General features: G+C 55.0%; 2 protein-coding genes across 5 annotated transcripts; both read left to right on the top strand.

The window, feature by feature from the left end:
* Positions 1–37: 37 nt before the first annotated feature.
* MRPL2 (mitochondrial ribosomal protein L2) lies at positions 38–3,610 on the top strand. The gene is made up of 7 exons (XM_008515801.2): positions 38–200; positions 1,326–1,494; positions 2,089–2,230; positions 2,340–2,455; positions 2,532–2,642; positions 2,933–3,006; positions 3,361–3,610. Exons 1-7 carry the CDS (start codon positions 105–107, stop codon positions 3,571–3,573), a joined length of 921 nt encoding a protein of 306 aa, XP_008514023.1. The 5' UTR covers positions 38–104; the 3' UTR covers positions 3,574–3,610.
* On the top strand, positions 2,579–20,490 carry CUL7 (cullin 7). Of its 4 annotated transcripts, XM_070584624.1 has the most exons (27): positions 2,579–2,642; positions 2,933–3,006; positions 5,182–5,769; positions 6,450–6,601; positions 6,751–7,251; positions 7,780–7,918; positions 8,019–8,215; positions 8,511–8,739; positions 9,280–9,517; positions 9,604–9,709; positions 10,711–10,938; positions 11,214–11,304; positions 11,407–11,578; positions 11,742–11,847; positions 12,137–12,232; positions 12,420–12,595; positions 12,938–13,071; positions 13,345–13,527; positions 13,794–13,900; positions 13,991–14,173; positions 15,234–15,394; positions 15,565–15,781; positions 15,888–16,167; positions 16,901–17,046; positions 17,190–17,316; positions 17,405–17,610; positions 17,851–20,490. In XM_070584624.1, the coding sequence occupies exons 3-27, from the start codon at positions 5,190–5,192 to the stop codon at positions 18,172–18,174; spliced, it is 5,079 nt and encodes a 1,692-aa protein (XP_070440725.1). In that variant the 5' UTR covers positions 2,579–2,642; positions 2,933–3,006; positions 5,182–5,189; the 3' UTR covers positions 18,175–20,490. The 4 variants fall into 4 exon arrangements, with proteins under 4 accessions (XP_070440725.1, XP_070440727.1, XP_070440726.1 ...); XM_070584626.1 differs by lacking the exon at positions 13,991–14,173; XM_070584625.1 differs by lacking the exons at positions 2,579–2,642; positions 2,933–3,006 and adding an exon at positions 3,883–4,328.
* Positions 20,491–20,724: the final 234 nt, after the last annotated feature.

The raw sequence follows: 20,724 nt of genomic DNA, 5'->3' as shown, positions 1-20,724 counted from the left end.
ATGGAGCGACGCCACCGGGACCGGTTAGCGTCATCCAGGAGCGCCAGGCAGTCTGGCTAAAGGTAACGGTGGCGTGCTGAACTCAGCGGAGCTTGGCCACCGTCATGGCCCTGCGGGTACTGACCCGCGCTCTGGGCTCTCTGAGCCTGACGCCCCCGGCTGCTGCCGCCTCCGGCCCAAGCCTGCTCCAGGCCGCCCAGGTAATCCTCCTGGAGATCAGGCTGTTTCTGTTCGGGGTGCCGGAGAAGGGGCACCGGGGATGGGAGGCGCGGGACGCGAACCTGGTCAGAATCATGCCGGCCCGTGACTTTGGATAAGTCACTCTCAGTCTCAGCTTTCTCCTCTGTAAATGTTGCTATCTCACAGGGCCGCTGGATTCCTCAGCCGAGCTATTGGAGGCGAAAGTGCTTTACAAATCACCAGTCGTACAGGTTTCAATAATAACTGATATTTATTGAGTGCCTATTATAGGCGAAGCATAAATAATAGACGTTTTAAATAAATGAACTCCTTGCAACGATTCTACGAGGTAGTTATTATTCCCATTTTGCATATGAGGAAACTGATAAGCAGGCCAAGGTCATGTATCAACTATCCGAGCTAGGTAGTCTGGCTTTAAAGCCTGGGCTCGTAACCATTATGATAAGCATTAAGGATGAGTTATTGCTGAGATTAGAGAATGCAGGGCTAGATACCAAGAATAGAAGCCTAAAGTGAAGGCATTACAAGGTCCCCAGTGGGTGATTAGTGAGTCACAGAAAAGAGAAGTTGTAAATTTTGCCCCTCTAGACCTTTCAGGCTGATGGTAGTTTGGCAGGTGCATACTTAAAATTCAAAACCAAAGCAGCCTACTCTGAAATGCTGGGAATGCAGCAGGGAACAAGACAGATATGATCCCACCCCTCCATTCAAATCTGAAAAACTCTCAGAAACATAATGCAGATGGCCAAAAAGGTATTGGTGCTAATGGTGGTACATGGATCTGTGGAAGTTACCACCTCAGGAGAAGGGAGTTGTTTAGGGAAGGAGAAGTTTCCTGGAGAGAGTTTTGAGCCAAATTTGGAAGGAAATGCACCAAGGGGAGAACATTCCATTGAAGAAATGCTTCAGAGATGAGAGGATCAAATGAGGAGAGGTAATCAACACACACACCTGGATAAATGTTCTGCATTGGTATCTGTGCAAGCTGTGAAGAGTGGAGTTTTGGGACAGCTAAAGGAGGAAGTGGGCTACAAGCTAAACTTGGTCTGTGCCCTCTCCCTTGGTTCTCTGATGCTTTTCCTCCAATTAGCTTTAAAGTGAAAGAGGTTTTTGTTTATCTCTAGGTGACAAACAATGCTCTCCTCCAGCTGCCCTCTGCCTCGATGTTGCTTCCCTGCCGCCCAGTCCTTACCTCTGTGGCCCTTAGTGCCAATTTTGTTTCCTGGAAGAGTCATACCAAGTACACCATTACACCAATGAAGATGAGAAAGTCTGGGGGCCGAGACCACACAGGTGGGAGCAAGGGCAAGAGGATTTAAGCAGTAAACAGGGGAACCATGGTAGGACCCTAGGTCTATATATTGATACAGGCAGAGGAATGTAATTAAAAAGCACTTAGGAGACTTGCATATAGTATATGTGTAAGAGCGAGAGTAGAATTCAAAGCAACAGACAAGTGGTCTGTACTCCTAAAGACAATCTAAGTACTTGAAGAAAACGACATACACAGGAAGTTCCACAACATTTTTCTTCACACCCTTCAAAAATTTGTAAAAGTTAAAACTGAGCACTGTTTACATGCTCAGTAATCCTTACTGAATCCTTATTCAAATCCTCGGTAACCTTACTGAAATCAGTAATTTGTAGAGATTTTATCTGGAAGTTTTATCCAATTTCAATATCATACAATTATGTTTTTACCCAGCTCCTTGTAGATGTTTCTCCACCCTCTTTGACCCCATTGTGTTGTGCAAGTTTTTATAATTTTCTTCTTGTGTCATAATGTTGGGAAGCAGTGCTCTCTGCCCAGGACAGGCCTGTTCCCAATGCTGGGAGCTGATTTGTCTGACCTGGGTCATGTCGCCCGCCCCACTGTCCTGACCACAGGCCGAATCAAGGTGCATGGTATTGGCGGGGGCCACAAGCAGCGTTATCGCATGATTGACTTTCTACGCTTCCGGCCTGAGCAGGAAACCAAGTCAGGACCCTTTGAGGAGAAGGTCATCACTGTCCGCTATGATCCCTGTAGGCAAGTTTGGGACGTGCAGTGATAATGGCATGCCTGAATGACTGCTCTGTGGCTTTTCAAATGTGGGGCTGCCTAGACGGTCTGCTCACCTGAACCTCGTCCTGAACAGGTCAGCAGACATAGCTCTGGTTGCTGGGGGTAGCCGGAAACGCTGGATCATTGCCACAGAAAACATGCAGGCTGGAGATATAATCCTGAACTCTGACCACATAGGCCGAATGGCAGGTGAGAGATGGCTTCCAAGTGTGTGTGGGCTGGGAGGCTGCAAGGGTTCTGGTGTTGATGAAATTCCATCTTTTAGTGGCTGCTCGGGAAGGAGATGCACATCCTCTCGGGGCCTTGCCAGTAGGGACCCTCATCAACAATGTGGAGAGTGAGCCAGGCCGGGGAGCTCAGTATATCCGAGCTGCAGGTATGAGGAAAGGAGCTACTTGGGGTCTTAAAATTTGGAAGGCCAAAGAGTACCTGAGGTCAAAAGTCTCTGAATGCCTGGGCCCACCTCTGGTCCACTGGCAGAGAGAAAGAAGGAAAATGAGGGTGAAGAGGTGCTTGTGTTTTGACCTAAAACATTGCATGCATCCTGCTTCAGTATATCTGCTCCCAAAGGGCAAAGCGAGGGCAGTGTGGGGTACGGCCCCCTGTAAATCTGTTCCCCACCTCCTCCTTTGTGGAGGGTGGCAAAGCTGCTTCTCCCTTCCCCAGGGACATGTGGTGTGCTTCTGCGGAAGGTGAATGGGACAGCCATCATCCAGCTGCCCTCTAAGAGGCAGATGCAGGTATGTGTGCGGCTACAGGTGGAATGGATCAGCAAAAAAGGGATTTTTGGCACGTACCTTTCCTGTCCAAGATAGCTCCCAGGTGTTTTATGTTAGGCACTGCCTCCAGTTGGGTCTGTCCTTTTCTGCCACGTGACTAGGCACGCCTTGTCAGGCTGATACCATGATGGAACAGGAAACAGTGTCTGGTTTTTAGCGACAGTAGGACCTGCACTCAGGTTCAATTATGTTGTGCTTTTCCCCTGCTCTCTCCCTTCTCTCACTGAGTGTAGGAAGCCTCCTAAGAGTCCGTGCCCTCAACAGTATCAGGCTCTTTCCCCCCATGGTGTATTCTCCATCTGCTTTCTCTGTCAGGTGCTGGAAACATGCATAGCAACAGTAGGTCGAGTATCCAACGTTGATCATAACAAACGGGTCATCGGCAAGGCTGGGCGGAACCGCTGGCTGGGCAAAAGGCCTAACAGCGGGCTATGGCACCGCAAGGGGGGCTGGGCTGGCCGAAAGATTCGGCCGTTGCCGCCTATGAAGAGTTATGTGAAGCTCCCCTCAGCTGCTGCCCAAAGCTGATATCCCCGAATTCTAATAAAATGGCCCTCCATTTTTATCTGTTACTGGTTTTTTGGGCGGGAGGATGGTACATACTGGACCGGGAAAAAACCAGGAGCAAACAACTGCGGGGGGAGGAGAAAGGAAAGGATAATATGGGCAAAGACTGAAGCTGCTCCCCTTTCTTTTCGAGCCCCTCCCCCATCCCCTTGTCTCACTTCTTCACGTGTAATGGAGGAGGGGGAATAAATGACCTCCAAGGACTTTACCAGTTCTGACTTTGGGAAAGGGTAAAGGCACTTCCGGTGGCAGGAGGGAGGACCAGAAGGAAGAGGAAAGGGCGGCGCAAAGAGGAGGTGCCGCGCGTCGCCGAGGTGGCACGGGCGGCACCGCCCCAGCGCTCTCCCAGGGCCCCTAGCTTTCCGCTGGGTCCGGCGGAAATGAGCCGCGGCTCCGGGCGGGCGCCGGAGCCCCCAAAGCTGGGGGGGCGGTGCCGCTGGGGGGATCAGGCTCCGCCCCGCCCCGCCCCAGCAGCCGTAGACCTGCGCGCGGGCGATGACAGCGCCCGGCCCCAGGGCGCTTCGTCCTTGCGCGCCACGCCCCCTGCCCGCCTGCCAGTCCTCGGGAGGCACGCCCCCTCCCACCTCTCCGCCTCGACCCCCTCGGGGGGCGCAGGCGGGGCCCAAATCTCTGCCAGCGTCGCCGCCATCGTCTGCGTCGCGTCCCTAGCTCTGCGAAGGACAGGCCTCGCGCCAGGACCCCCATCGGCTTCTGAGGTGGCCAGAGCCCCGTCGCGGCCCCCTGCCCCTACCCTGCGTTTTCCTCAGCCCACTCGGCCACGGAGCCTCGCGCTCACCCGACCTCGCGGCCCCCCTTCCACCGGGCCTCGGGTTTCTCGTTTATCCGGCCTCGCTCCCTCCCCCGCACCTTGCCGCGCGCTCCTGGCTTCTCGGGCCTTCGACTCCGGCCATCAAGCTTCGCGCCCCTCGCCCATCGGGTCTCCTGTGACCCTTGTCCCGGGTCTCGCGTCACCCTCCAAGCCTTACTGCTCCAGTGCCTCCAGTCATCAGCTCCTGCAGCCCACCGGCCCCTCCTCCCAGCCCGTCGCGCCTTGCGCCCTCACCCCACCACCAATTCCATGGATCTGTTGTCTCTGCGACTCACACTCCTGTGCTTCTACCTTTAGAGCTAGGCCCCCCTCCCGTACACACTCGGGGTCTGTCTTCCCAACGCCCCGCAAACACACCCCCCTCTGGGCTTTGCATATTGCCTTCCCAGGGCTGCTGCTGCCGCTTGTCGCAGGGCCTTGGGACTCACTTGTAACTCCAAGGCTGCCCTGCCCCCACGGTCCCCTTCCCACTGCTCCAAACCAACCCCCTCCAGGCTGCAGGGCCTTGGACCCTCCTTTTAGCCCCCGATTTTTGTGTTCTCTCAGAACAAACACCCCAGTGTTCCTCTGCTTGGGCCTGACCCCACCCAGCCTGTAGCAGGCAACTCCTGGGCCCTGCTTTACCCCACCCAGCCCCACAGCTGTTCCCACATTTGTTTCCCCAACTCCTGGATGTCCTTGCTTTTCTGACCTCCCCTCTCACTCTAGCTTGCCTGTTCTCTTTTCCTTGTGTGTACCAGGTGCCACGATGGTGGGGGAGCTCCGCTACAGGGAATTCAGAGTGCCCCTGGGGCCCGGCTTGCACGCCTACCCTGATGAGCTGATCCGCCAGCGGGTGGGCCACGATGGGCATCCTGAGTACCAGATCCGCTGGCTCATCCTCAGGCGTGGGGATGATGGGGAAGGGGGCTCTGGCCAAGTGGATTGCAAGGCTGAGCACATCCTGCTATGGATGTCCAACGACGAGATCTATGCCAACTGCCACAAGATGCTGGGCGAGGATGGCCAGGTCATCGGGCCCTCCCAGGAGACTGGAGGGGAGGCTGGGGCCCTGGACAAGTCTGTGCTGGGGGAGATGGAAACCGACGTGAAGTCTCTGATTCAGAGGGCGCTTCGGCAGCTGGAGGAGTGTGTGGGCAGCATCCCCCCTGCTCCTCTGCTTCACACTGTCCATGTGCTCAGCGCTTACGCCAGCATCGAGCCCCTCACTGGGGTGTTCAAAGACCCAAGGGTCCTTGACTTGCTCATGCACATGTTGAGCAGTCCCGATTATCAGATTCGCTGGAGCGCGGGCCGGATGATACAAGCCCTGGCATCCCATGATGCTGGTGAGGAGTAGCGTGGGGAGGAAAAGGGAGCAGGAGAAGGGCTGGGCTGGCTTAGGGCCTGCCAAGACACAGTGGCAGGAACCTCTGACTTCATCAGTATGTAAATGATTCTGTTGCCCTTCTCTTAGAGTTGGAAAAACGGAGATGGGAAGGTGGGTGCAGGCAACTCTACAGAAAGAGGAAGGACTGAGTTCTCAAGAACTTCATATTAGTTGGCTTTCTTTGCAAAGGAAGAGTTTAGCATTTACACTATTAGACTGTTGTAGGAGATAGATACATAGGCAGATATGAAAAAGATAGTCACTTTTGGCTTTTTTTTTTTTAACGATTTTATTTTTTCCTTTTTTCTCCCCAAAGTCCCCCGGTACATAGTTGTGTATTTTTAGTTGTGGCTCCTTCTAGTTGTGGCATGTGGGACGCTGCCTCAGCATGGTTTGATGAGCAGTGCCATGTCCGCGCCTAGGATTCGAACCGACGAAACACTGGGCCGCCTGCAGCGGAGTGCGCGAACTTAACCACTCGGCCTCAGGGCCAGCCCCTCACTTTTGGCTTTTGAAGCAAATCGTGTCATTCCTAGTGTGTTGAGGCAGAGGATTGGACTGAGAGAATAGAGGATCTAGGAGAGATGCCTGGGAAGGGAGAGGGTAGGGAGCAGTTACTGATTGGGGTGTGGGTTACAGGCACCCGGACCCAGATTCTTCTGTCACTGAGCCAACAAGAGGCCATTGAGAAGCACCTGGATTTTGACAGCCGCTGTGCTCTGCTGGCTCTGTTTGCACAGGCCACACTCTCTGAACACCCCATGTCTTTCGAGGGCATTCAACTGCCACAGGTATTCTGTGGGGGCATTGTGGGAGAGCTATGAACAAGATCTAGAGACCAGGCCTTTGCACCTGTCCATAGAGGACGGTGTAGAGAGGGGCTGAAGGTGGGACAAGGTGGACATAGTCCACATAGGCAGACAAAGGTTGTGTCCTACAGGTCCCGGGAAGGCTGCTCTTTTCCTTGGTGAAGCACTATTTGCATGTCACCTTCCTCCTCGATAAGCTGAATGACAGTGCTGCAGAACCAGGAATGCAGAACAACTCTGCCCCCGAGGAGTTGAGTGGGGAGAGGGGTCGGCTGGAGCTGGAGTTCAGCATGGCCATGGGCACCCTGATCTCAGAGCTGGTGCAGGCCATGCGCTGGGACTGGGCCTCAAGCAGACAGGGGCCCTTGGCACGGTCCTCCTGTTCCATCTTCCAGCCCCAGCTGACAGATGCCGGCCCAGGGCTGCCGCCTGCCCAGGCCCAGCCCTCCCTCAGGAGGTCAAGGCGGTTTCGCCCTCGCTCTGAGTTTGCAAGTGGCAATACCTATGCCTTGTATGTGCGGGATACGCTGCAGCCAGGGATGCGAGTGCGGATGCTGGATGATTACGAGGAGATCAGTGCTGGGGACGAGGGCGAGTTCCGTCAGAGCAACAGTGGCGTGCCCCCTGTGCAGGTGAGCGAGTGCATGGTGGTGGGACGCTGCTGGGGCTCTCTCTTGGGTAGGGCATAACTGGGGCTTCATGCAGTGGGCTCTGGCAGGCCACCCAGGGAGAAAACCCTCAGTAGGATTGGGATGGTAAAAGGGGGGTCAGCAATTGAGAGGGGGGCCATTTGGAGGGCTGAGAAAACCTCAGTCTAGGAGGCTGTGAGGTCAGGAACACTCTCCTAGGAAGAAGCTTATATAGCAAGACTTTCCCAAAGGTCAGAGGAGACAGGGTGGTTGAGGCCAGGAGGAAGTGTAAGGGCTTACGCCATCAAGGATAGGGTGAGAGGAGAGGCAGAGCCCCACCCCTAGTAGTGGAAGGAGTCCTTTGTGTGTATTTTGTGTCCTCCATATGCCAGTGTTTTGCTATTTGGAGGTTTTTGCAAACCTGGCTGGGTAGTCACCCTGAGGGCTATATGTGCTCATCACTGGGCCACAGCCAGTCATTAAGTGAGCCCTTTCTTCCCCTTCCCTCTCTCTCTTTCCCGTATCCTCCAGGTGTTGTGGGAGTCGACGGGCCGTACCTATTGGGTACACTGGCACATGCTGGAGATTCTGGGCTTTGAGGAAGACATTGAGAATGTGGTCAAGGCTGATGAGTACAAGGGGGCGGTGGTCACTGGAGCCCTGGGTGCAGGTAAGCCTAGAGAGGAGGCAGGGGTCAGCTTTGAGCACAGGAGCAGTGCTCTGGCAGGGTAGGCAGTGACATCCCTGTGCCCTATGACCCATTTCCATAGCCCTGCCATCCTGGCGGTGGAAGCCCATGACAGAGCTCTATGCTGTGCCCTGCGTGCTGCCTGAGGATGAGGACACTGAGGAGAGTGAACACCTGACCCAGGCCGAGTGGTGGGAGCTCCTCTTCTTCATCAAGAAGCTGGATGGACCTGACCATCAGGAGGTTCTCCAGATCCTCCAGGAGAACCTGGATGGGGAGGTAGAGCCTGCCTGGAGATGTACACAATTTGGAGGGCTCCACTGCAAGGGCTGGAATGTCATAGAACATTCGGAAGGCTCAGGATGGGAAGCGGAGTTCAATAGTGTAAGGGGCTGCAGGGGAGGGGTCTAGAATGTTCAGAGGTGTTGGTGAGCTGTTTGGGAGGAGCCAGCTGCCAGCCATGAGAGGTTCAGGATGGAGAAGGCATGTGCAGAGATCCCCACCTCTGCCAAGTGCCCCTGGAGCCTCTGTGCTGGCAGGCCTGCCTGCAGTGAGAGCTTCTCCTTGATGACAGATTCTGGATGATGAGGTCCTGGCTGAGCTGGCCGTGCCCATGGAGTTGGCCCAAGACTTGCTGCTGGCTCTGCCACAGCGACTTGATGACAGCGCTCTCAGGGACCTGTTCAACTGCCGAGTCTACAGGAAATATGGGCCCGAGGCCCTGGCAGGGCAGCCAGCTTACGCATCCCTGCTGGAAGCTCAGGCCCAGCCTCAGGAATCAGCAGATGCAGCCAGAGTGGAAGGTGGGGTGCCAAACAGACTCAGCAGCTCTGCAGACTGGCTTCTAGGAGGGCATTAGCCCAGGAGAGATGTTTGTGCTGATTTTTGTGCAGTGCTGTCTGGAAGAGATAGCACCTTAGGAAGAATCTAAAACTTAGAGATAAGCAATGAATGGAGCAGACATTGTACTCCCTCCAAAGAGTGAAGGCGGATGTACAGTTAGAAAATCGCAAGAGATCTGAAGCCTTGAAAAGCTCCCACATTTAACTTTTTCTTTTGTAGAGAAAAACAAATTATTGCATGCTTTTAGATATAGGGAAATGCTCTGCTGTTTGCAGACAGGAAGTTCCTTTGCTATTTAAGAATACAAAGTTTGTTGTGAAGCTCCTTATTAGTACATTAAGAGATGTTTTGAGATCCCCAAACCTAACTTTTAGAGGGACAAAAAAAATCAAAGACATTTTTAGAAGAAATTAGGAAACAAGATGGAGAGTTAAGAGTCTGTCCTCTGATCCTTTGCGTGACTAACGATGCCCAACTCTTGTGACTTTCCCTGCCTGTAGCAAAAGAACCCCCGACTCAGTGCCCCAACACTCCCCTGCGGCGTCTGGCAGAGGGTTATGGTCAGCCTGGGAAAATCTTCCTGGATCTGGAGCAAGCCCTCAGCTCAGAGGGGGCCCGGGACAGTGAAGTCAAGCCATTGCTGCTGCAGCTGCAGAGACAGCCCCAGCCGTTCCTCGTGCTCATGCGGAGCCTTGATACTCCAGCGGCCAACAAGTCCCTGCACCTGACCGTTCTGAGGTGAGGGGGTGCTGAGAGACAGGGTTGGGCAAAGGGGTCTCTGAGGCTGGCTGCACATCTCTCCCCTCCCGTGCTCTGCTCCCCAGAATCCTCACGCAACTGGTGGACTTTCCCGAGGCGCTGCTGCTCCCCTGGCACGAGGCCATGGATGCCTGCATGGCCTGCCTGCGGTCCCCAGACACTGACCGAGAGGTACCCTGCCCTGCTCAGGGGAGATGCTGAGAGGGAGAGGACACGAGGCAGCCTGTGCCGAGGCAGACCCCAGGCGAGGCTCTGGAGGGCACAGTGGAGCCTTTGTGCACTTGGTTTGGGTTTTGTTTTTAAAACTGAATTTTATTTTTTTGAATAGGTATTACATTCACACTGTTCACAAATCAAAATGATCTAACGAGGTATACACTGAGAATCCTCACTCCCACCTGAATCCCTGTTCTCCCAGTGCCCCCACACGCCCCTTTGTTGGTAACCACTTGTATTCATTTTTGTATCCTTGCTGTGTTTCTAAACAAACCCAAATGCATGATCTTATTTGCCCTCTCCTTTCTTACACAAAAGGTTATGTCTATATTATGTTAAGATCCTCAGTGACTCCTGTTTGGCTGGGCCTGTGGGGAAAGGGGGATGAAGGAGGCAGAGGGGATCATCACATCCCAGAGACCCCTGCCACTGAGAGGTCCTGGGCATGGAAAGCTTTGGGAAGGGGTCAGAGAACTAGGGTCATAGTGGCAGTGGGGGTCTGCAGTACACACCTTTGGCTGTTACTCAGATTTTGGTTTCTGCGGTGGACTCACTGAGTGCCCACACACATATCTGGTCGCTCTCGGTCCCCTCCCTGCTATCAGGTATCTGTGCTTGGGGCCTGAGCATCTCAAGATGCAGCCCCACAGCTGGTTCTTAGGACAGCTAGGCCTGAAAAGAAACAACCTGGGATGCTCTCTGCAGCTGCTGCCAACATAATCAGTAGTCGAGAACCCCAGGGTGGCAGGGCATGTCCCTTTCAGTTTGTCTTTAGTTCTCTGACTCCACCCAGCCTTCGTGTCTCTTCCATCCCTGTCTTTTTACTTCCTCACTCTGTCTTGTTCACTGCTGTGACCCCAGCATCCAGCACACAGTGGGTGTATAATAAATACTACTGCAATACCCTGTGGCCCATGCCTTGTCCCCTTTATTCACATCCCCCTGTCCCGTCCCAGGTGCTTCAGGAACTGATCTTCTTCCTGCACCACCTGGCCTCGGTGAGCAGGGACTATGCTGTGGTGCTTAATCAGCTGGGAGCCCGAGATGCCATCTCCAAGGCCCTGGAAAAGCACCTGGGAAAGCTGGAGCTGGCTCAGGAGCTGCGGGACATGGTCTTCAAGTGTGAGAAGCATGCCCACCTCTACCGGAAACTCACCACCAACATCCTGGGAGGCTGTATCCAGGTCAGGAGGAAGGGCGGGGGAAGCTTGTGGGTTCACAGCTGGGTAAGAATATGAAACTGGAGCAGCAGCCGGGGCAGGGGGTGTGTTCCTGAAGTTGGGAAAGGCAGGTGAGTCCAGTGGCCCCGGGGCGTCTGTTCTCCGCCCCTCTTCCCCATTTGGTCCTGCTGTGCCAGTGTCATGAAGAAAGTCCCATTGCTGCTGGGTCTTTTCTCCGTACTTGTTTCCATGTTCCTCCTCTCTCCCCGCACCCCTACTCTCTGATGTCCCGGCTGAAGATGGTGCTGGGCCAGATTGAAGACCACAGACGAACCCACCGACCCATCAACATCCCCTTCTTTGACGTGTTCCTCAGGCATCTCTGCCAGGGTTCGTGCCTGTCCCCACACTACGCCACATCCCCACACCTACGTCTGTTTTCCCTCTACACCTACCAGGCTGTGACCACCACCCCCTCCCGCTTGCCCCCAGGCTCCAGTGTGGAAGTGAAGGAGGAGAAGTGCTGGGAGAAGGTGGAGGTGTCCTCCAACCCGCACCGGGCCAGCAAGCTGACGGACCGCAACCCCAAGACCTACTGGGAGTCCAATGGCAGCGCCGGCTCCCACTACATCACCTTGCACATGCACCAGGGTGTCCTCATCAGGTATCACATTCCACGCATATGCTTAGCTATAGACCTGCACTTTCTCGTGACTTCCCTGTGTTTGGGAAGCACCACCCCCTGAAAGTGACCAGAGTCCTCTCTGTTCTGTCTGCAAAGACATGACTGGTTCCAGTTCTGATTGCTTCCCCTTCTCCACTCCCAGGCAGCTCACTCTGCTGGTGGCTGGCGAAGACTCGAGCTACATGCCAGCCAGAGTGATAGTGTTTGGGGGTGACAGCACCAGCTCTCTTAACACAGAACTCAACTCGGTAGGGACCCCCGTGCCATTAGACCACCCCTCACAGGATCTGCTCTCCTGCCCAGACTCCTAACCTCCTATATTCCTCCCTGTCTTGAGCCTCATAGAAAGTTGAGTCGTTTATCCCTGTTCCTGTGTGATGGCATCAGGCCCTGAGCAGTGAGGGTGGCATTAGGACCCTGTCCATCCCAGGGCTGAGGGAGGGGAGGGACATAGTGAGGGGACCGGAAAAGACTTGTGTGCTCTCAGCATTCCCATCCACATGTGTGGAGGTGACAGTCCTCTCTGCCCACCATCAGGTCAATGTGATGCCCTCTGCCAGCCGGCTGATCCTCCTGGAGAACCTGAACCGCTTCTGGCCCATCATCCAGATCCGCATAAAGCGCTGCCAGCAGGTATGGCAGGAGGGTGAGGTGTGGCCCCAGGCTTGGGGCTCTGGACCCTGTACTGTTGCAGATCTTGGGCCAGAGCTCCCGCCAGGGTTGCGAGCAGCTCCAGGAGTGAGGCCTGAGGGTGTGGCTGACACTAGCCCGTCCTGAGGAGGATGTGGGGCAGGTGAAAACAAGCCTTTGGGCGTTGCAGGGTGGCATCGACACGCGCATTCGGGGATTGGAGGTCTTGGGCCCCAAGCCCACGTTCTGGCCAGTGTTCCAGGAGCAGCTGTGTCGTCACACACGCCTCTTCTACATGGTTCGGGCACAGGCCTGGAGCCAGGACATAGCAGAGGACCGCAGGAGCCTCCTGCACCTGAGTTCTAGGTGTGTGTGAGCATGTGAGTGTGCCTGTGTGTGTGTGAAAGGTAAGAGTATTACAGATGGCTGCCGGGCGGGGTTCTGTGGAGGGCATAAGATGGAAGGTCAGCATGCTTGGGGTGGGGGCTGGAGTGTTTTGCAGTTGGGGAAGGGAAGAAAAGCTAAAGAAAACAGATCTCCGTGATGGGCTGGGAATGGGATGTGCAGTTAACCTAGGGGAGTTGTGAAGTTCCCAGCAGGGATTTGGTCTGGTTGCTAGGGGTTAGCTGGCAGTCTCAGGCTGGGTGGACACTGGGGTAACTTAAGCCTCAAGTTCCTGACACCTTCCTTCCCTATTCTCATCCCCAGACTCCATGGGGCTCTGCGCCATGAGCAGAATTTTGCTGATGGCTTCCTCCCTGACAACGAGGCCGCCCAAGCTCTGGGCAAGACCTGCTGGGAAGCCCTGGTCAGCCCACTGGTGCAGAACATCACCTCCCCTGGTAACCAGCCTGACCCTGGCCCCCTTTACCATCTTATTGCTTGGCCCCACTTAGCAGCCCTTCTTGCTCTGCCCTGAGGGTTGCGCTCTTGGCCCTTCAGTACTGCATTCCTTTGGTGCCCCGGTGCTTTCCCATGTCTCCCTGATACCACAAGGTCAGGAGGGGCCTTGCCACTTTCTTCCCCATATCATCCATCCATCTGCTCCTCTCTGCGCTCCTGTGCAGCCCAGCCTCTCCCACCGCCCTGCCTTGCTTGTTTTTCCCAACCTCTAGATGAGGATGGTGTCAGCCCCCTGGGCTGGCTGCTGGACCAGTACTTGGAGTGTCGGGAAGCTGCCCACAACCCCCAGAGCCGCGCTGCAGCTTTCTCCTCGCGGGTGCGCCGCCTCACCCACCTGCTGGTGCATGTGGAGCCCTGTGAGGTGCCCCCTCTGGTGGTGGCCACTCCTCGGCCCCGTGAGTACTGGGGACTCAGGTGGGAGCTCAGTTGGGGCATTTCCCTGTGTTCCCCACTCGCATGCTACAGGCTTCTGTCCCTCCTCATCCTTCCCCGCTGTATGTGCTCAGCCTGTTCATCTTCCAGGTTTGTGTCACCCCCACCCAGGAGCATCATTTTGGGTGGCAGCATGTCAGGAAAGGCCCCAGGGTTCACCCTTGAATGGGGACCCAGGAGCTGAGGGATTGCTCCCTCCTTGCCCCTGCCCCTTCCTCTGTCTCCACAGAGGGCAGAAACAGAAGCCATGACTGGAGCTCCCTGGCTACCCGGGGACTTCCCAGCAGCATCATGAGAAACCTGACCCGCTGCTGGGGAGCCGTGGTGGAGGAGCAGGTGGGCAGGAGCAGGTGCCGGAGAGGGAGGGAAGAACTATAAAGGTGGCATGTTGGCTTGCCTCTTCACACTGCTGCCACCTCCCTCAAGGTGAACAATTTTCTGACCTCACACTGGCGGGATGATGACTTCGTGCCACGCTACTGTGAACACTTTAATAACCTGCAGAAGTCGAGCTCCGAGCTGTTTGGGCCACGGGCAGCCTTCTTGCTGGCCCTGCAGAACGGCTGTGCTGGTGCCTTGCTGAAGCTCTCTTTTCTCAAAGCTGCCCACGTAAGCCTTGCCAGCTCACCTCACCTCCGCAACTCTCCCTTCTCCATCTCCTCAAAATGGCCCACCCTTCCATTCCCATTCACCAAGGAACACGTATTTGTATATAACCATGTTATCAAAAATTCAAAATATGGAAAAAAGAGGGGCTGGCCCCATGGTGTAGAGGTTAAGTTCAGTGCGCTCCACTTCGGTGACCCAGGTTCCTGGGTTTGGATCCTGGGTGTAGACCTACACCACTGGTCAGCCAGGCTGAGGTGGTGTCCCACATACAAAATAGAGGAAGACAGGCACAGATGTTAGCTCAGGGCCAATCTTCCTCACCAAAAGAAAAAATTTTAAAAAAAGTGACCTGCAGCATGCCATCCTAATATATCTTGATAAACTTTCTTCTGTTTGTGTGTGAGATTTCATGTAGTTTGCTCGTAAGTAGCTAAAATGCTTTACCCTGTTTTCTTTTGACCATTACATTAAAAGCCTTGTTCAGTGTTGCTATTTGTCTTCATTTTTTATATTTGCATAAATTCCATCTAATGGATGTACTATAACTTACTCCACCATTAGCATTCATTCCATAAATATTTAATAAGCGCTTAAAATGTGTCAGGCACTGTGATAAGAGCTGGGATAGATGCTGTCCCTCCCCTCAAAGTTTATAGTCTCCTAGGGAAGACACACAGTTTAGCAAATGATAAACTAAAATATGATACTCACCCTGGTAACAAAGAACCATGCAGCAGGTACATGGAGCAGTGGCTCCTTGAGTTGCTTCCGGTTGTGCTCTTATCAGTAACACCACAGTGGGACCATCTTTGTGCACTTAACTTATTTCCTCACTTTAAATTATTGTTATCGGTTTGATTTTTAGACACGCTCAATGTGAAAAAACACTTATTAACTGTTAATATTAATTTGCACAACTGTTAATGATTTCATAGAAGCATTGACCCATTTATGAAGCTGCTGGCCATTCATGTCTACTTCCTCTGACCCTGTTCACTGCTCCCCCTCACCTCCTCCACTTGCTCGTTCATGGTTTTCCTGTGCTCTTCCCACTGTCCAGGTGAGTGAGCAGTTCGCTCGGCACATTGACCAGAGGATCCAGGGCAGCCGGATTGGGGGTGCCCGGGGAATGGAGATGCTGGCGCAACTGCAGCGATGCCTGGAAACTGTCCTGGTTTTCTCTGGCCTGGAGATAGCCACCACCTTTGAGTATTACTACCAGTGAGTGTGGACCTAGGCAGTGGGAGGTGGGAGGAGGCAGGATGACAGGGGCAGAGTCAGCTCACAGGACCTGGGAGTCTGGGGTCCAGGCAGACTGGTGTCCTGGAGCAGGAGGCCGGGCCGTGCCGCCTGCCCAGACTGAGGCTCCGCCCGGACTGTGTGTGCTGCAGACACTACATGGCGGACCGTCTCCTGGGCGTGGGCTCGAGCTGGCTGGAGGGGGCCGTGCTGGAGCAGATCGGCCTCTGCTTCCCCAACCGCCTCCCCCAGCAGATGTTGCGGAGTCTGAGCACCTCCGAGGAGCTGCAGCGCCAGTTCCACGTCTACCAGCTCCAGCGGCTCGACCAGGAACTCCTGAAGCTGGAGGACACAGAGAAAAAGATGCAGGTGGGTGTCAGGAGGGATTAGCAAATGGGAGGGCAGGAAGGAGAGAGGCCTGGAGCAGACCAGAAGAGGCTTGTCGGCTTTTGGGAACCCTGTGTTCCTTCTTCAGGGGGGCCATGGGGCCAGTGGCAAGGAGTATGAGAGAGAGAACGAAGAGGAAGCTGAGGAAGCTGGGGCAGCGGCAGCAGCAGCAGATAAAGCAGAGGTGGAGGAGGAGGAGGAGAATGAGGACCTCTACTATGAAGGGGCAATGCCAGAAGTGTCTGTGCTAGTCCTGTCACCACGCTGCTGGCCCATTGCCTCCATCTGCCACACGCTGAACCCCAAAATCTGCCTGCCTTCCTACCTGAGGGGCACTTTGAACCGATACTCCAACTTCTACAACAAGAGTGAGGAGCCGGGCAGAGGGAACTGGGGGCTGGGAAGAGGATGGGATACCAGGAAAGAACCTGGGGTTGGGAGTCTTGATGGGGTGGATTTGAGAAGAAAGGGGCAGGAGCTTAGGTTTGGGATTGGAGCAGGGATGGGGGTGCTGTCAGGCACCAGATCCCCAAACTGTTGCCTTTTCTGTCCTTAAAATAAGACCCGGGACTTTGCTTTATGGGCGGTGGGGAGGATGGAGGTAGGAGGCACCTGAGGCTACCAGAAAGGGCTTTCCCTCAGTGGTAGGGGTCTGTCTCCTGGTCAGTCCCTGTAACCTGAGCTCCCCGCTGGGGGCTGATCCTGGGCAGCCACCAAGGAGGGGGAAGAGACTCAGACCCTGCCCTCAGGGAGCTCCCAGGCTAATGGGGGAGACATTGTTTCCTCTCTCACAGATATTCCAGTCTGATGAGAGCCCTAGTCCTTCCTCACTTCATGGTTTTGTCACTAAAAAAAGAGGGGAACTCCTGGAAGGACTGATCAGAGCCCACCTGGTGCAGGGCTAGGCACAGGGTGGGCTCCCAGATAGCTGGGGCTTACCTGGGAGGCAGGCACAGAGCAGGCTGAGGTCTGGAAACTCAGACCAGGAACCACAGTGCCCATAAACACTGGGCCGCAGCCCGCAGAGAATAGCAACGGCAAAGCTCCACCAATTGTGTGTCCTCACAGCCATGACTCCCTCCTTCTCCTTGACCTTCTCAGGTCAGAGCTACCCTGTCGTAGAGCGGGGCCCACAGAGGCGACTGCAGTGGACGTGGCTGGGCCGGGCTGAGCTGCAGTTTGGAGACCAGACCCTGCATGTGTCCACCGTGCAGATGTGGCTGCTGCTGTACCTCAACGACCTGAAGGTGGCCCAGCCCCTCTGTGCCTCCCTCTGTCTACCACTTGTCCCTCACCTTTATTCCCTACACCTCGACTCCCTCTCCTTCCCTCCACCCTTTCTGCTCTACCCCTTGAGGAGGCCCTGAGTATTTCCCTCCTCTTCTCTCAGGAGGTCTCTGTGGAAAGTCTGCTGGCTCTCTCAGGGCTTTCTCAAGACATGCTGAATCAGGCAATTGGGCCTCTTACCTCTTTAAGAGGCCCCCTAGACCTTCACGAGCAAAAGGACGTCCCAGGAGGTATGCACTTAGGACAGAGGGGCCTCTGTTCTGAGCCAGGGCCAGGCTCCTCGTGGGCCCCCCACCGAGTGACCAGCACTTATTTCAGGGGTACTCAAGATTCGAGATGCCAGTGAGGAGCCCAGGCCAAGGAGGGGCAATGTGTGGCTCATCCCACCTCAGACATACCTGAAAGCTGAGGATGAAGAGGGCCGGAACCTGGAGAAGAGACGGAACCTTCTGAACTGCCTCATTGTCCGAATCCTCAAGGCCCATGGGGACGAGGGGCTGCACATTGACCAGCTTGTCTGTCTGGTAGGTGGGGTGGACAGTGGGTGAAGGAGCTTTGGGGTGGAGGGCAGTCTGACACAGGAGGAGGTGGGGCCACATCTGAAGCATCTGGTTCACTAGGGAGCCTGTGGGTGTGAGGAGTGAGGTTGGGTACACGTAATGTCCTTGCGGCCTCCTGTCCTGGCAGCTTGTGGTCGGAGTGGCAGCTGGAGGTGGGGTAAGCAGCGTGCCTTGACCAACTGCTTCCCCTCCTCTCCACACCAGGTGCTGGAGGCTTGGCAGAAGGGCCCATGTCCTCCCAGGGGTTTGGTCAGCAGCCTTGGCAGGGGGTCTGCCTGCAGCAGCACCGATGTCCTCTCCTGCATCCTACATCTCCTGGGCAAGGGCACAGTGAGACGCCATGATGACCGGCCCCAGACACTGTCCTATGCAGTCCCTGTGACAGTGATGGAGCCTCACACCGAGTCCCTGAACCCAGGCTCCTCGGGCCCCAATCCACCCCTCACCTTCCACACCCTGCAGATTCGCTCGCGGGGTGTGCCCTATGCCTCCTGCACTGGCACCCAGAGCTTCTCTACCTTCCGGTAGCCCTGGAGCTTGGGCCAGGGCTTTCTACACAAGTAAAATGCAGGAGTTCGATACGTGACCTATGTGTGTTTGGTGACTGCTAGGGATCTGAGAGCAGAAGGGAGGCTTTCCTGGCTGAGAGGGGAAGACAGCCCTCTGGCTCTGAAGCTGCCTCATGCCACGCCAGGAGTCTCTCTTGTTAGGGAGAGGGTGGCAGCCTGGGGAGAAAGGTACAGAGAGTCGAGTGTGACGTGGCCTCCTCCTCTCGACGTGGGGATCAAGTGGACAGAGATGGATCTCAGCCCCTTCCCCGGGCGGTGTGGGGGGAGGTGTGTGGTCAGAAGTGCTTTCACCTGGCAGGCCGGAGACCCAAGCCCACCTGGCCATGCACCAGACGGCTTGTACCTTGGACAGATTATCAAGCAGGGCTCCATTTTCCTCGTTTGTGGAATGGGACCAGAGTCGCTGTGATACTCTGCCCAGCACCAGGTGTGGGAGCATTTGACACGGTGAAGGTTTTGCCAGTGAGTCCCTCATTTGGCCACCTCTCTCAGAAGTGTGTGCAATACATAGCACCTTCCCTAGGCAAGGCTGGGAGGGTTAGGTGAGCTAAAGGACCCTTGCAGCCACTGTAGGCACCCAGCAGCAGCAGCCTGAATGTATGTTCCATCAGGATGCTTTAGGGTTTGAGTTGAAAACAGACCCAGAAGGAACTGCAGCTCCCATGAGCCCCTTGTTGCCCCTCTCTTCTGGCCATGCTGTCACCAAAGCTGGACCCCAACTAACTCCATAGGCAGGCTGGTGCTATGTGCTGCTGACTGGCTCCTCTGGCCCCACCCACACTGAGGCGGGGCAGGTCTGGCTAGGGGACTCAAGTGCCAGGGATGGTGCTCTGTCTTGGCAGGGGCCAGCGGGGGAGGGGGGAAGCAGTGACCCAGGCAGGCATGCTGAGTCCATGGTTCTTGCAGTGAGAGGTGACTGGGAGAAAGCTAGAGGAGGAAGGGGTGAGGAAGATTTAGATGGTGAGAGGGCACAGAGGCCAGACAGAAGGAACTGGGTGCCACCAGGACTGAGATTTGGAATAGAATCTGTGAGGGAAAAGAGGCCAGGGCTTGGGAGAGTCAGGATGCTCAGGATGAGGCAAGAAAACGGCAAAGGGGGCCCTGGTGGACACAGAGGGCCCACGCTTGCTTTGCAGTATGGTTCTCACAGCAGAACCATCCTGCTGGTGTGTGCTATTCTGAGGCAGAAGACTGGCTGAAGCAGTACTGGGCTGCAGGGCACACGGGTTGCTGCAGTTTGTCACTTGGGTGCCTCTTCACTTTTGCTCCAGAGATCACAGCCTCACTTACTGGCCAAGGCCATGCCCTTATTCTTGAGGAAGCTCTCGGGCCAGAGCTTTTAGCCCTTCTCTGTGCTCTCGTGCTCTTCATGAGCCCATCCTTCCCACCAGAACCCAGAGAGCCCCTGGGCTCCAGGAGCCAGGCCAGCATAGACTGCATGTAGAGGATAGGATGAGACTCTCCCCCACTGCCACCCCGTGCTGGGGGCAGCTTCTGTGTGGGCTGCGATGTAGGCCATGAGTCTTACAAGCTGCACTTGCTCAACCCCCTATTCATCCCACTCAGTCACCCTGCCCCTCAGCCTCCCCCGGGGTACCTACGTGCTCATCTGCAATAGATGAGTTTCCAATAATTATTAAGGGAACCACACACCAGCTTTAGCCCCAAAACTGTATGTTCCTGCCTGCAGCCCAGCTCCTGTGCTGCCCGCTGTCCTCAGCACACCTTCACCCCACCGCCACACCAGCCTGGTTGAGCTGCCCAAATCTAACCATGCAGAAGAGCAGTCCTGACTTTGTCCTTCTCTCACCAGTGCCAGTAAGGACCTGAGCCTCTTCCTCTGCCCTCGTAACTTTCCATCCCTACAGGGCAGACACTTCCCAGATGACTCATGGGGACAGAAGTTTGCTACCCTGACCCCCTCGTGAGACCATCCTCACAGCCTCAATCCTTATATCCCTACAGCCGGTTTGCACACAGGGAACCATATACTGATTCCATTTACATGAAATGTCCCCAAATGGGCAAACCTAGAGAGAGAAAATAGATTAGTGGTTGCCTATGGCTGGGGGATTGGGAAAAAGTGGGGAGTGACTGCTAAAGGATATAGGGGTTTCTTTTTGGGGTGTCGAAAATGTTATGAAATTGTGGTAATGGATGCACAATTCTGTGAATACACTAAAAACCAATGAATTATACACTTTGAGTAAATTGTATGGTATGTGAATTATTATGTCAATAAAGCTGTTATCAATAAAACCAAAACCAACCCACAGCTGCTGCTGAGCTTTCCAACGTCTCCTCTGGGTCCTTGTTGATGGGGAAATAACAGTTTGGAGGCTTGGGGGGCACATACAGCCCTGCAGCAGGCATTCATCATGGTTTTTTGGTTCACCCATCATCTGAACTCCCTTCTCATGATTGGAAACTCCCCACCACAAACCCAGAGAGAAGGGAGAGCCCACCTCCCACCATATAAAGGACCAGATTGCTTTCCCAGTGTCCTCCT

Source organism: Equus przewalskii, chromosome 19, assembly GCF_037783145.1.
Source record: "Equus przewalskii isolate Varuska chromosome 19, EquPr2, whole genome shotgun sequence".
Classification (NCBI taxonomy): Eukaryota; Metazoa; Chordata; class Mammalia; order Perissodactyla; family Equidae; genus Equus; species Equus przewalskii.
Note: the sequence above shows the minus strand (reverse complement) of the source record. Positions and strands in the feature narration are given on the sequence as shown.